The sequence below is a fragment of the Pteropus vampyrus genome, unplaced genomic scaffold, assembly GCF_000151845.1.
Source record: "Pteropus vampyrus isolate Shadow unplaced genomic scaffold, Pvam_2.0 Scaffold227, whole genome shotgun sequence".
NCBI classification, from domain to species: Eukaryota; Metazoa; Chordata; class Mammalia; order Chiroptera; family Pteropodidae; genus Pteropus; species Pteropus vampyrus.
In genome coordinates this window covers 952,832-966,364 of record NW_011889008.1, presented here as the reverse complement: position 1 = coordinate 966,364, position 13,533 = coordinate 952,832, and the positions used below count along the sequence as shown (strand labels likewise).

At 65.2% G+C, this 13,533-nt stretch overlaps 3 protein-coding genes and 1 long non-coding RNA gene across 10 annotated transcripts in view; 1 reads left to right on the top strand and 3 right to left on the bottom strand.

Moving 5' to 3' along the window:
• GCGR (glucagon receptor) overlaps positions 1–1,883 on the top strand; it is a 12,343-nt gene extending 10,460 nt beyond the window's left edge. Inside the window, exons 4-10 of the mRNA XM_011373719.1 lie at positions 38–197; positions 269–329; positions 565–634; positions 934–1,022; positions 1,106–1,244; positions 1,319–1,360; positions 1,662–1,883. Of these exons, the coding sequence (XP_011372021.1) occupies positions 38–197; positions 269–329; positions 565–634; positions 934–1,022; positions 1,106–1,244; positions 1,319–1,360; positions 1,662–1,883 (783 nt within the window). The remainder of the gene's footprint in view (positions 1–37; positions 198–268; positions 330–564; positions 635–933; positions 1,023–1,105; positions 1,245–1,318; positions 1,361–1,661) is intronic.
• A 2,135-nt stretch (positions 1,884–4,018) lies between these two features.
• Positions 4,019–5,446, bottom strand: LOC111747553. The gene is made up of 2 exons (XR_002783589.1): positions 4,626–5,446; positions 4,019–4,387 (listed from the first exon to the last, which is right to left on the bottom strand). It is a non-coding gene; the product is annotated as an uncharacterized LOC111747553 (long non-coding RNA).
• A 1,437-nt stretch (positions 5,447–6,883) lies between these two features.
• The window catches only part of MCRIP1 (MAPK regulated corepressor interacting protein 1), a 14,162-nt gene continuing 7,512 nt past the window's right edge, over positions 6,884–13,533 (bottom strand). The window contains exons 1-5 of one of the 7 annotated variants that reach the window (XM_011373691.1): positions 13,429–13,527; positions 8,770–8,824; positions 8,560–8,678; positions 7,891–7,992; positions 6,884–7,741 (exon numbers count right to left, since the gene is read on the bottom strand). In XM_011373691.1, coding sequence (XP_011371993.1) covers positions 7,677–7,741; positions 7,891–7,992; positions 8,560–8,678; positions 8,770–8,777 — 294 coding nt within the window. In that variant the 5' untranslated portion in view covers positions 8,778–8,824; positions 13,429–13,527 and the 3' untranslated portion in view covers positions 6,884–7,676. Of the gene's footprint in view, positions 7,742–7,890; positions 7,993–8,559; positions 8,679–8,769; positions 9,224–9,965; positions 10,048–12,135; positions 13,400–13,428; positions 13,528–13,533 lie in introns of those variants that run through there. The other 6 variants (XM_023538646.1, XM_011373690.2, XM_011373687.1 and 3 more) reach the window with 6 other exon arrangements.
• The window catches only part of PPP1R27 (protein phosphatase 1 regulatory subunit 27), a 3,534-nt gene continuing 2,707 nt past the window's right edge, over positions 12,707–13,533 (bottom strand). The window contains exon 3 of the mRNA XM_011373718.2: positions 12,707–12,767. Coding sequence (XP_011372020.1) covers positions 12,707–12,767 — 61 coding nt within the window. The remainder of the gene's footprint in view (positions 12,768–13,533) is intronic.

Genomic DNA, 13,533 nt, shown 5'->3' with positions numbered 1-13,533 from the left:
TGAGACCCAGGCTCACTCGGGCTGCCCCCGCGGCCAGGCTCTGGCCGGCTGCCGGGTGGCTGCGGTCTTCATGCAGTACGGCGTCGTGGCCAACTACTGCTGGCTGCTGGTGGAGGGCGTGTACCTGCACAGCCTGCTGGGCCCTGCCACCTTCTCCGAGAGGGACTTCTTCACCTACTACCTGGGCATCGGCTGGGGTGAGTGAACCGGGGTGGGGTGGGGGACAGGCTGGCCATAGCCTGGGGACCACAGCTGCCGCCCCCCGCAGGCGCCCCCATGCTGTTCGTCATCCCCTGGGCAGTGGTCAAGAGTCTGTTCGAGAATGTCCAGTGAGTACGAGTGACCCAAGGATGGCCAGAGCTCAGCTCCCCGGGTCCTGGGCCGCGTGTGGGGTGGCAGGGCGGTCTCTGGCCAGAGTCAGCAGAGGGGGTAAGCCAACCGGCGTTCGGGCTGGGGGGTCACGGTGCCCCCCTCCCCTTCTTTCCTGAGACTCTGATTAGACCCCCAGGGACTCGGGGGCGGGGGGGGAGGGGCTGCTGGGACGAGAGCCAGGCCCCACTGCAGGTGCTGGACCAGCAACGACAACATGGGCTTCTGGTGGATCCTGCGCTTTCCCGTCTTCCTGGCCATCCTGGTGAGGGAACGAGGCACATGTTGGCCCCTCGGGGACGGGTGCGGGGTGGTGGGTCGGCCCCAGCCCCCTTCCTGTGGGCATGCAGTGGCCAAGGAGACGGACCCCATCCTGCCTTGGCATTCAAGGAGGGCGGCCCCCGCGCTCGGCCAGGACACTGGCTGGCGCCCTGGCCTGACGCCGGGCTGCCCATCCTTGGCTGGGTGCCCACCAGCCCAAGGCTCTGCGTGGCCGCCAGGCCCATCTGCGGGAGGACCAAACGGGGGCCCAGGGCCACTCTGAGCCATGCCCTCCACGTGCAGATCAACTTCTTCATTTTCATCCGCATCCTTCACATCCTCGTGGCCAAGCTGCGTGCCCACCAGATGCGCTACTCCGACTACAAGCTCCGGTGGGCGCGGGCGGCGGGGCAGGGTGAGGCGGGCGGGGCCTGAGGGGACACCGGGCGCAGTGGCTCAGGCTCCACTCCCGCAGGCTGGCCAAGTCCACGCTGACCCTCATCCCCCTGCTGGGGGTCCACGAGGTGGTGTTCGCCTTCGTGACGGACGAGCAGGCCCAGGGCACCCTGCGCTCAGCCAAGCTGTTCTTCGATCTGTTTCTCAGCTCCTTCCAGGTGCCCGCCCCCCGCCCCACACACACAGCTCCCACGCCCCCTTCGGGGCTGCCCTGACCACCCCCTCTCCCCAGGGCCTGCTGGTGGCTGTCCTCTACTGTTTCCTCAACAAGGAGGTAGGTGGGGAACCTGGAGTCAGCCCCGGGGTTGGGGTCAGGGTGGAGCGGAGGTGCCTGGCCCTTGCGTCCACCTGCATTTGTTGAGGGTGGTGCTGGGTGTCCCGCCTCCGCCGATGGGCCGGCCTCAGCCTTTCCTCCTCAGGGGGCACGCAGGGAGGGGTCCCCCATGCCCACAGCCCCCCGCACTCCGTGGTGACAGAGCCTGCCTTGCTCCATGTCTGGGGCCATGGGGCCCGCCAGGACCAGTGGCCGGGGGTCCTGGGTGCTGGGACAGTGGCCCACCCTGCCGCGGCCCTAGGTGCAGGCGGAGGGGCGGCGGCGCTGGCACCGCTGGCGTGCAGGCCGCGCCCTGCGGGAGGAGCGCCAGGCTGGCAGCTACGCGGCCCGGGCCCCCCGAGGCCCCTCCAGCGAGAAGCTGCCGCTCTCCAGGGGCAGCCAGAACCCCTCTCCGCTGGACGACCCAGAGCCACGGCCCCTGAGCAGCCCCGCCATCCACGTGTCTCCCAGCGGGGCGGACTGAAGGGCAGGGCCTCCCGTTCCCACGCCTGCTGTGCTGTGGGGGGGTGCCCCGCGGGGCCGGGGTGCGGTGGGGGGCTGTCCTGTGAATGCCCGCCTGTGCCCCTGTGTGTGTGTCCCCCACAATAAAGACCGGGCACGGCGTCCACTGTGCACACACCCTGGGGAGCGGGGCTGCGGGGGAGGGGGTGCCGGGCCCAGGGCCTCCCTGGGCAAGGGAGCAGCCAGCGCGATGGAGCCCTGAGCTGGGGCACCCCCTTCTGGGAGCCCCCACTTCACAGACAGCTTGGAGCCGAAACCCGAGGGGTCCCAAAGTGTGCGTGGCGGCTGGCAGTACCATTCTGTCCCCAGTGGAGTGCATTCCGGCCATCTTCCCATTCCCCACCCCAGGCCAGAGTGCACAGTCCCCCCTTAGCTTTGGCCCCCGACCCCAGAGGGTCAGTGTTTGCCAGCAGAAGGACGTGAAAGGCGGGCAGTGGCCGAGGGAAGCCGCCAGCATTACACTCTGACCCCACGGGAACACCCCTGCTTCCCCGCTGGAGCCATGGCCTGGGCTGGACTCAGGCCCAGCAAGGACGTCCCCGGACAACCCAGAACTGGGTGTCCTCTGCTGGCCTGTTTTCATCCCGGGTCTAGCCACCTGGGCAGTTCGCAGGCCACACAGCAGACTGAAATGGAGACACAAACCCCAGAATTGAAATGGTCCAGTGAAGGCCTCTGCATAGCCCAGCTCTGCCACTTGGCAGCGCCGCGCCCCCCACTGCCACGCCAGGCCTGCACGCAGGGGCAGCTGTGTGCGGAGGAGATGCGTTTGTGGCGTGGGCGGACACCACGCTCGGCAGGCAGGGCGGGCTGACACTGGCCAGGACAGCTAAGTGTTGGCCAGCGGGGGAGCAGGTGCTGCACTGTGGGGGGCCGGGTGTCCGGGGTGCACCCTGAGGTCCGAGTTGCCCCCTGGGGCACAGTGTGTCTGACAGAAGCTGGAGGCACGTGCAGTGGCAGGAGCTCTCGGGGGGCCGTGGGCACCCCGTATAGCACCCCTGCAGCAAAGTGGCGATGCGGGCGGCTATGTGCGTGAGGGGCTCTGTCGAAGGAGAAGGGGGCCACGGGCACAGAGAACACTAGCCAGACAGCTGGCCAGGTACCCCTGCACCGCGTGCCCTAGGGGAGGGGTGCCCACAGCCCCAGCCCAGCAGCAGCTCAGGCAGAGTCCGGCTAATTGGAGCAAATGGGAGGGCAGGCGGCCTCTCAGCAGAGGTAAATAGAATTACTCACCCGCCTGGCACTGGGGCCCCCCCAGGGGGCCTTCGCCCCTGCCATCCACGCCCGCTGCGGCCGCAGCTGAAGCAGGGAGTCACGCGGGAGGCTGGTTAGGGGTCCGGCTCTCCTGTGGTCCAGGTGGGCGGCCTGCGTCATGCGATTAGCGGGGGCTGCAGGACTCGAGGGCAGTGCCAGGCCTGCAGGGGAGGCCTGAGGCCCCCGAGTTTGAGGCTTCGGGCCGCCTCTTGCCCCAGGTCCCCTAGCCCCGAGTCCCCTCCGAGCCCTTTCCCACAGAGGCTCCCCTGCGAGTGCTGTGGGGTGCGCCACTCACCCAGGGGCCTCCCGACCACCCTCCCCGTCCTGGCTCCCTCTGCCCTTGTCCCTCACCCAGTTGCTGTCCCCAAGGGAACTAGAGCAGGCCGGGGGAGTCAGGGGCGGAGGTGGAGGCCCGGCCGGGGCTGGAACGTGGGTTCTGACCAGCGGCCCTGCAGGTGGGGTGGAGGAGGTTGGGGGGTGGCACCCACACAGCCTCACTCTCCATCTAGGCCCTGCTGCCCCCCGAGTCCTTCCCCCGGGCCGTTCCCCCTAAAGAATGCAGAGGTGCTGCCAAGCCCACGAGTGCGCATGCGTGCCTGCCACGAAAACAGGTGTGGAGGCCCAGAAAGAGGAAATCAGGGACTTGGATGAGCGGGTCTCAGACCTAGGACAGTCCCATGAACCCCCAGGAGGGCAGCTATGTGCCAGGCAGAGTAGGTCCCCGGGGCCGAGGGGCTCCAGGAGACACCCCCAAGGGGATCAGAGTGACTGGACACACCGGGAGGAGCTTCACACGACCTCGTGGAGAGCTCAGGACTTAATTCGTATCAGTACACAGAAAATGAAGCAAATTTTTTTTAATAAAGCAATCACTAACTCAGGGAAACAAAAAGTTGAACAGAATAGAAAAATGTGACAATTTACCACATGGCTCAGCTCTGAATACGTAGACACTGATGTAACCCGACGAGGGAGAACACGCACCCTCTGGGGGGCAGTGGAGGCACCGCGGGCGGGGGCGGGGCGGCGGGAGGTGGGGAAGGGGCAGGTCTCCGGTGCTGTTTAACAGCAGAAATGCGAAGCATCAGCTCTGTGGACGCGGCTGCCTGCAGGCCAGGGGCGGAGAGGCGCCTCCCCTCCTGCAGCCCCGCCAGCTCCACCCCCGCCTGCTCCCCACGGTGCAGTTCCTGGGCTCCCCCTTCCTCTATCGATCTGTAAAAGTCAGTGTTTGGGTGACTCCCAACCTCTCTCCCCCCACCCCGTGATTCCCCAAGTCCACGCTGCAGACTTGGCTTCCTACTGGCACCCCAACTCCACACGGCCACGACGAGCTCCTCACCTGCCCCTCAGCTGAGGGGTCCTCACAGGCCACCCTGCTTCTCCCCTGAACGCCCACCCCCCGCAGCGGGCCTTTCACACCCGGGTCTCCTGCGAGCCCACTGGGCCTCACCTCACACCAGCCGTGCAGGAGACAGAGGGGCCGCGCACAGCACACGCCGCCACCAGCCAAACCCGGACCGTGGGGAACTCCACCACTGAGTCCCCGGGGCCTTCGAGACACGAACGGAAGGGAAAGGGAGGGACGGGAAGGCTTCAGGGTGTGAAGCAGCCGTGGCGGGCGCTCTGCCTGGCCCTCAGCCCCTCACTGCCTGGGAGACGGCCTCAGACCCCAGGGGCGTGCGGGCCGCGCGTTCACAGTCAGGACTGCAGCTCACGCTCAGTGCACACACACAATCAGCGCTCACTACATTGTTGACAGAAACACAAGCTAAGAAGCCAGAGTCAGGCCAGTCTGTCGCTGGTTCCCCGTCCTCACTAGCAGGATGGGGTGACTAAGCTTGCCCCACGGAGCAGCCGAGCCTGGATGACAGCAGCAGTGTGTGTGCTTGGGGAGCAGACACACCTGCCCACCAGGACGGTGGCCTCGCCCCCAGCTGCCCTCCCCTCGTGAGGGGCAAGTGCGTGTCTCCAGCTACTCACAGCTGAGTAGCTCCACCGCCTCAGACTGGGTGGTGGCAGCACAGTCCTGAGTGCCACCTCTGCCAGCAACTGGGCTAACAGTGGGGATGGCTGACATCAGTCCGCTCTGGCCTGGACGCCGAAACACCTGTTGTGGCTAAGCTGAGAGCTCGCCCATGTGGCAGAGCCCCCAGTGTCTGGACCCCAAGCTGGGGTAGGCAGCATGGGACCACAAGTCTGCTGCCTGGTCGGGGCTCCGGGCCCGACTGTGCCTCTGCAGACTGGGTGCTGTCTCCCCAGCTCTGTGCTCACTGCCCCCAGCCCTGCCCCCCCACCCCCCAGTGCTGAGCCGATCACCCTCCCTCCCAGCCTGTGGCCTGTTATGTACACTCCTAGGTGTGAGGTGTCTTTGGCAGGACAATCCCAGGCCAACGGCCTCCATTTCATAGAGAAAACCTTGAGGGGTGTACCATGGGCCCACTCAGAACCCTGGGGTGGGGGGTTATAGGCCCAGGAGCACCCCCACTTCTGGGTGAGGTTAGGTGGCCCAGAATTCAGGCCCCAGTGTGGGAGAAGGCGGCTGAGGAGGGAGTCCCCCTTCCAGCCCACAAGAGGGGAGGACCCACAGGCCTCTCGGAAACCCAGTCAGGCTGACTTCGAAGCAGTTAATATGTTAATGAGCTGACCCCCAGCAGGCTGCCTGGAGGGCCCAGCACCCCTCTGGAGCAGGCCTCTGGACCACCACAGCCCACCCCCTCGCTTTGCTCAGGAGGGGAACTGAGGTGGAGCCTGCCATGAAGCAGCTGTCCCGGCCATCTGAAGTCTTGTGGCTTGTGCTCCTTGTGCCAAGGCTGAAAACCTGTCAAGTGCATCCATGAAGAGACAAACAGTGGCAGCAGACACGAGCTCTGGGCAGCCACCCAGGAGGTGGACACCAATCTCCACCTGAGGAAACTGAGGCTCAAGACAGCAATCTGCTCAAGGTCACAGGTACAGCGAAGGCTGGCTGGGTTCCAGCCTGCCCTGCTCCCTCCCCTGTAAGACCCTTGTTGGCCACCTGGAGTAGGGCTGTTTCCGCCCCTTGTCCTACCTCATCCTGTGGTCAAGGTCATATGGGGTGGAGGGTGTGATGTGTGCCCCTGGCCCACACCTCCTGCCCAGCCCAACAGTGGAGACCAGCTCAGGCGACCCAGCCCTGGGCATGGGAATTCTTAGTAAAACGCCCCACTGGTCCCCAGGAAGCAAACGAGGCCATGGGGTTACCGGGAGCCAGCCAGGGCAGCAGCCGGCGCGGCGCCCAGAGGCAGCGAGCCTCAGAGGCTGTCACACAAATCGCCCTTCCTACACCCTGGCCCTGGGAACCACCTCCCAGAGATGTCTCCAAAGCCACCAATGAGGTTACTCAAGCCCCAAAATACTCTTCTGGGAAAAGATGCTTCCAAAATAATTTCCGCTTTGTCTTGTCTGGGTCTGGCCTGCCAAGGCTTTCCAGGTTTGAAGGTCAAGCGTGCTCAGGTCTCTCGGGGGTCCAGGGCTATAGAGGGGCTGCCCCCCAAATACCACAGGAGCCCAGACCCGCCCCAGCCTCTGTCCTCCAGGAGGCCTCCGCCTCCCACAAGTGGCCTGAGCACCCCCTAGTGGAGCCCAGGCACCAGACAGAACCTCTGGGCCCTGGGGCCTCGACCATGACCTGGGAGTCCCAGCACCGCGTGGACGGCGGGGCCGAGGCCTGACAGACCACGAAGACGATGCAGTGCCGCCCGCCTTTATTCACTGGCCCTCAGGCTCGCCACAGACTTTTGGGGAGCACAGGAAGAAAAAGGGGCCCTGGTGACACTCCCAGCACACTGCACAGAGCCAGGACCCCCCAGGCGACCTCACGCCCTTGCCCAAGGGGGCTGCTGTGGCCACAGGGCTGCAGACACCAGGCCCATGTGAGGGGTGACAGTGGCGTCCCAGGCCCGGAGAGCCATCCTGAAGCTGATGCAGGAAAGAAGGCGCCAGGGCTGAACAGTGTGGGGGGGATATATGCTCCCCGGTGTGTCCGGGCCAGAGAAGCAGCGGCGTGAGGGACCCCACGCTGGCCGTGGTGGGGCTGCCTTTTTCCGGCCTCCTGACCACCTCAGGGTCACACCTGGCCTAGTCCCACAGGCCCAGGCGACAGCAGAGGCCCCCTCTTCTCCCTCCTGATCCTGGAAGTGGCCGGGGTGGGGGGTGCAGTGGACGCGATGGAAGGGAAGGGGAGTCAGGCTCACGATCCCGGAGGGTGGGCAGGGCCTGCCGGCTCCAGAGACAGAGCAGGCGCTGGCAGGGCCCAGACCCTCTCAGTGACAGGGGCAGCTTGAGATCTCCCCACAGGAAGGGACGGGGCTGGGGGAGGAGGGGCAGGCCTTGGCCATCCATCACAGGTCCTGGTCCCGGTCCTGGGGTTTGCCTGCAGAGTACGGCCCCTCCCCCTCCCCCCCAGGAGCTGGGCCCACAGGAGGGGAGGGGCCACCACCGGGAGGCACCAATCTCCCAGAGGCCAAGGGGGGCCCGCGCGTTAGGACTTCTTGGCGTCCTGCGTACTCCGGCGCTTCAGGTCGCTCAGGTCGATGGGCTTAAAGGCTGTAGGGGAATAGGGCAGTCTGCGGAGGGCACACGAGGGGCAGCTTCCTGTCCTCAACCTGCCCCCACCTCCGGAAGCCCTGGGTCCCGCCCACCCTGCCCCGCAGCCTCCCAGTGGGAAACAGGAAGCGGGCGCCCCGCCCACTCACTCTTCAGGCTGGGGTTAGGGGCCTTCTCCACGTACTCCTGCACCAGGCCCCGCTCGCTGCCGGACACCTGGCTCCGCAGGTCCCGCTCCACGCCCTGCCAGGCTGCAGGAAGGAGGGCGCCATGCCAGTCCAGCCCACTGGGCAGAGTCTCGGCGGTCGGTGTCCGAGCCAGGAAAGCATCCTTCCCCTTTCCCCACTCGGTGTCCCCACAGCCCCTCCCCAGCCCCCCAGCTCCCCCTTCACGGCATTTGCCCCGCCCCCCCCACCAGCCCGTGTTTGACCTACAAGTTGTCCCCAGCATAACCCCACTGCCTGGGGAGCCCGGGCCCCTCATCTGTAAGATGCCCAGGGCTGTGCTCCCCCCCCAGCCCCCCCCCCAGCCTCTCGTGCCTTCTCCATCCCCCGCCCCAGCACACAGCCACCCACTTCTGGAACAGCCGTGGGCTCCGCAGAGTGCACCGTCTCCCACAGCAGCCCCCTCGCTCCGAAACAACCCAACCAGCTTCAAATGCTGCCTTTTCTGGGGTGCTGCCTGCTCCCCATTACCAGAGCCTGTCCTCAGCACACAGGTCCCATCGCCCCACCTGCCCGGGCTGGGGGACAGTGCGGTGGAGCCCACACCCCGAAGGACAGGAGGGGCTCGGGGGGAGGTCGGGGCACCCCGCACACCTTCGTAAATGAAGCGCACATTCTCCTCGTGGGCCGGGGTGAAGATCTCGCTGCTGGTGGGCGGGGAGCGGGGGCCACTGTTCCTCTTGCCGTTGTAGACGACTCTGGAGACAGGGGAGCTGTGGGGGCACGTGAGGGGATGCTGAGGGCAGAGTGGGGACCCCACTCCCCCGCACCGGGCTGGTCCCCGCTCCGCTGCCCGAGACCCACCTGGTCATCGCTGGGGTGTCTGGTCCTCGTGTTGTGCTGCGGATCCCCTCGGCCTCTGAAAGGCAAGGCCGGGAACACGGGGGGATGGTGTCGCCTTCTCCAGAGGGTGGCAGAGAGGGGAAGGGCATGGGGCGCATGTGGCTTCTCCCTTTAAGTGATGACACGCTGCTATGGCCTCACTGCCACCAGGGGACCCCCGATCCAGGCTGGCTAAGGGTGCTGCGGACTCTGCCAGTGGGAGCCAGGGGCGAGGGGACCAGCAACAGGCATGGCTTGGAGCAGCCTGGGCCCCCAGCACTGGGGAGCCCCTCCCCCAGAGTCAGGAACCACGGGATGGCGACATTCATTCCCCTTTCCGGAGTGGCAGGACAGCACCTCCCCCAGCAGAGCTTGGGTCTGCAAAAAAGGCCGCGGGCTGCGGTCGTCCCTGGGACCCTGACTTTTCACGGCCTGAAAGGTGAGCATGTTGTTTCCATGGTCTCACCTGTAAAAGGGGGGCATGCTTCCTAGTGGTGAGGGGCCCAGGGGACACCCGGAGCCTGCCCAGCTTCCTGGTCCCTAGACATGGAAGCCAGCAGGGTGAGAAGGCTGCAGGAGGGGTGTGAGCCCAGAGGAAGCTCCAGGCAGGACCTAGCGGTGAGAGCCTGGAGCACCGCCTGGAGCACCCTCTCCGCCCAGAGTTCTACAGCCCTGGGTGGGAGTCTATTTTTAGGCTCACTCAAATGTGCCAGCTGGACAGCATCCCCTCTCTGGCTAAGGACACACAGCACAAAGTGAGGGAGCCAGCTACAGGGCCAGTCCCAGGCCTGGCCTTGTCCCAGAGCAGGGCAACCGCAGGTGCTGGGGGGTGGAACTGGGGTACCAAGAGCCTCCCACACCCACCTGGAGCCCAGTGGGCCCAGAATGCCATGTATGAGCCACAGTCCCTCGGGCAGGGAGGAGGGGGGCGGGGGAGTGTCCTCTCTGATTCCCTCAGCTGTGACAAGTGATTGGCATTCACAAGTAAACAAAAACCCACAGGCCAAGGCAAAAACAAAAAAACCATAAAACCAGCCTCCTGGAGGCAGGCAAAGAGGGCCCTGTGACCCTTCCAGGTCGGGGGCCAGGCCCCCGACACAAAGTGACTTCTCCTTTCTTGGACATGGGGACCTCCAGCCCATGGTTCTCCTGCCCAGGGCAAAAACACAGGAGCGTACCCTGGGGACACTCGCCCCAAGAGGCTGTGGACAGTGGGACAAGGCAGGAAAGCTCCAGTGAGGCCATCCCCTGTCCTCTTCTGTCTGGCGATACTTCAGGGCACCTGCCTCCCCAGCCCCGCCCACCCTGGGCCTCTGCTCCCAGAGCTCCTCAGCCCCCACTGCTCAGCTTCCAGGGGCCGCCCAGTCTTTCCGGGCGCGGTGCCTCTGGCTGCCTCCCTACCCGCTTCACCTCGGCAGTTCCCAGGCCGGGCCCAGGCTACCCCACAGCAGCAGGCCTGCAGTGGACTGGGCCCTCGAGCTGAGCCCCAGACCCCTGGAGCCCTCGGTCCACAGGCTGAGGACCCGCCCCACACCGCCATCGGCTAGGCTTCTAGACCAGACCAGGAGCTTGTAGAGGTCACTAGTTCCTAGACCCAGGACTGTGCACTTGTCACCAAGCCCCCCACCCCTGCACAGCGGGGAGGTGTCTGGCCAGACTGCACCGGAGGCACCTTTGCCAGGTACCAGACCTCAGCAGGTTCTCACGTCCGGGACGTGAAAGACAAGTAAAACAACATTTAAAAAGAAAGCCATGTCGGCCTCCTCTCGTGGGTGGGGGAGGGTCACACCCCCGCGGGGCCTGACTTTAACAGCCTGTGTCCTACGGCCTGGCTTCCCCAACCCTGATGAACCTCCAAGTCCGCCCACTCCCCTCCGGCCCCTCTGCAGGTTTTCTCACTAGAACCTTCTTCTGGCCCCATCCTGCTGAGACCTCGCCACTGGCAGGACTCAGGGGTCCCCTGGATGCACCAGCAGCCTCCAGAGAGGCCAGGGGCCTGCAGCTTGCCCGCCCGCACCACCTCCTGGGACTCCTCTAAGGAGCGGGGGCTCCGAAATCTGACCCCAAAGGAAATGTCCATCAAAATCAAACACATGCAAGCCTGTGACAGCCATGCCGGTCCATCCGGGGGGGCAGGTGGAATCAAGACCTGGAGCAAGAGGTGCCCACTGGGCCAGGATGACAAAATCTCCACTGACCCCAGCAGGAACGGCCTCAGGGGAGGAAGGGGGACATCCAGCAAGAGGCCTGGGCTGGCCAGTATGTGTGCTTGGCTGAGCAGGGCCACTAAAGAGAGGGTGTGGAGGGACCAGGTGACAAGAGGCTGGAGAGAATGGCACAGGCCAGGGACACCCAGAAGGACCCACCAAGCCAGAGAGGTCCGCTGAGGTCAGAAGCCTAGGTCCCACGGGACAGAGACCCCTGCTTCGCTCAGGCGAAAGTGTTGGGGGTGCGGCCGGGGTGGGGGCAGGGGCTCAGGTGGGACGCCCAGGCCAGAGAGTGACCTGGCCTTCACTGCCACAGCAGCCGTGAGGGCAGACCAGGGCACCCCACTTCCCACGCCCTCCCCACGGCTGTCTCCCCGCTCCCACTCGCAAAGGCTACCGGCAGGAACACTTCCTTGAGAGCGAGCTCCTCACGCCCCGCAGGCCACCAGCTAAAGGGACCTTTTTTGTGCTTCACTAGCTGTGCAGTGGGCTGCGTCATCCCCCCCAGCGCACCACGATGTGAGGCGCTCAGGGTTACTGCCGTGGCACGCCTGACAATCCCACGACAGTCCTCCCTTGACCCACGAGCCCCGCCTCCCGCCACCAGAACGCTCCGGAGCTTCCGCCACCATGCTGCCACCATGCTCTTCAGTCACTCCTTCCCATTCCCAGGGGCGGCCACGCCCCAAGTGGGGACAGCATTCTGCACCACCCTCCCACATCCCCATACATGCAGATGCCACCACGATCCTCCCAGCACTCCTCCCCGGGTCGCTCTCCACCTGACACCACCCGCCCTCCCCTTCCATCAAGCCCTGTCTGGCCCCAACCTACTTCACCTGGTGTCACGAGCTCCTGGATCCCCTACCCGCCCCAAACACAATCTCTGCCACAGAGCCACCCCTGCCTGCTGCCATCGCTACAGACGACCACACGCTGCCCCCTGCCACACTGTCAACCCCGAGCATCGTGCCGGTTGCCTAGGCCACAGCACCTGATGGGCCGTGTGCTGGGCACCCAGCACGGTCCAGCCCACTCTGGGGCTGACGGTCCTCCAACCCTGCCACCCCCAGGCAAGTCCGTTTCCTCTCTGGGCCTCCATGTCCTCATCTGAGCCACAACGGTCCCCAAGGATGCTCACCCTGCCCTCCTGCTCCACAGGGATCCAAGCACAGCCACGTAGAGCCACCACCTCAAGTGAAACCTCCGTGGCTCCTGATCCAACGGACAGACCGGCCACCAGAGTACGCCGTCTGACCTGCACTCCCAGAGTGAAAGGCTGTTGGTGCCGAACCGTGAACCAGGACAGCTCTGAGCAAACCAAACATCAAGCCAGCCCACCCGGAGGGAGGAGGAGACCCGAGATGCACAGGCACTGCGGTAAGACAGCACAGCCACCGGCTGCGGCGGGCGCTTCCCAAGGGCTGACCTCAGGGCGCCCCTGCACTGGGCGCTTGACGCCTAGCTCTCGCCCTGCACAGGGCCAGGAAGAAGGTGCCCTGACGGCTCCCACTTCGGAGGCTCGGCAGGTGAAGTAGCCTGCTGCCCAGCAGAGTGGGGTCTGGACCCCAACCTCTGGGCCTCCAGGGCTGGGCCCAGACAGCTCGGCTAGCTTGAGCACCCCAGAACCCCCTCTGCCTGCCCCGCCAAGCAGGTTCCCAGAGGCCCTGACACGGATGTGGCCCTGCGCAGACACGCGGAGGGACCTTTCCTCAGCAGGGACCCATGTAGCACCTTGATCTTCCAGGGGGAACCACGGGCTCCTGAGACCTCCTGGGGAGAGGTAAGGCGTGGGGGGGAGCAAAGCCCAGCCTCTGTACCCTAGTCTCACACTCTTTCCCCCCACGCAGCCATATGCCTACAGATAGGACAGGACAAGATACTCTGTTGTCCAGAAAAGGGACAATGGACATTCTGGAGTTAGAACCAATGATGCAACCAGCTGCTAGTCCTTCTGTGTTCCTTTGGAATTTCTGCCACTCAAATTTTCTTAGCTTCCACTTTCCCGTCATATTCTGTGTTTGGGGCTCTCAGCAGCCTAGTTGCAGCCAATGAGACATCTAGAAAACGACCTCGTGCCCAGGCAGGGTCAGCAGGATACTGGTGAACTAGATGCCAAACGGGGCTGGAGTCTAGGAAGACCCCCGGCCAGGCCCTAAGCGCTGCACCGCCTCTCGCCCCCCTTCCTGGGGGACCGCGGCAGCTCCCTCCACAGTGACAGACCTGGGCGTGTGCGCCCCACCCCGTGTCACCTGGAAATCCCACCATCCCGTCAACTCACACCAAATCAGACCCCCACCGCCTCCCTGGACTCGGGTCCTGTCCACCCAGAGGGTCGCTCTCTGCTGCCCGCCGACACCTCGGGGCCTCTGCTCAAGCTGTCTCCTGCCCCCGACTAGCCTACTCATCCCTGGGGGTCCCGCTGAACGACCACCTCCTCTTGGAGGTCCTCCTGGGACAGGAAGGGTGACACGACGCTTGCATTTGCAGACGACCTGAAGGTGCTTCGCCCTGGGCTGCTCTGGGAAGCCGAGGCACG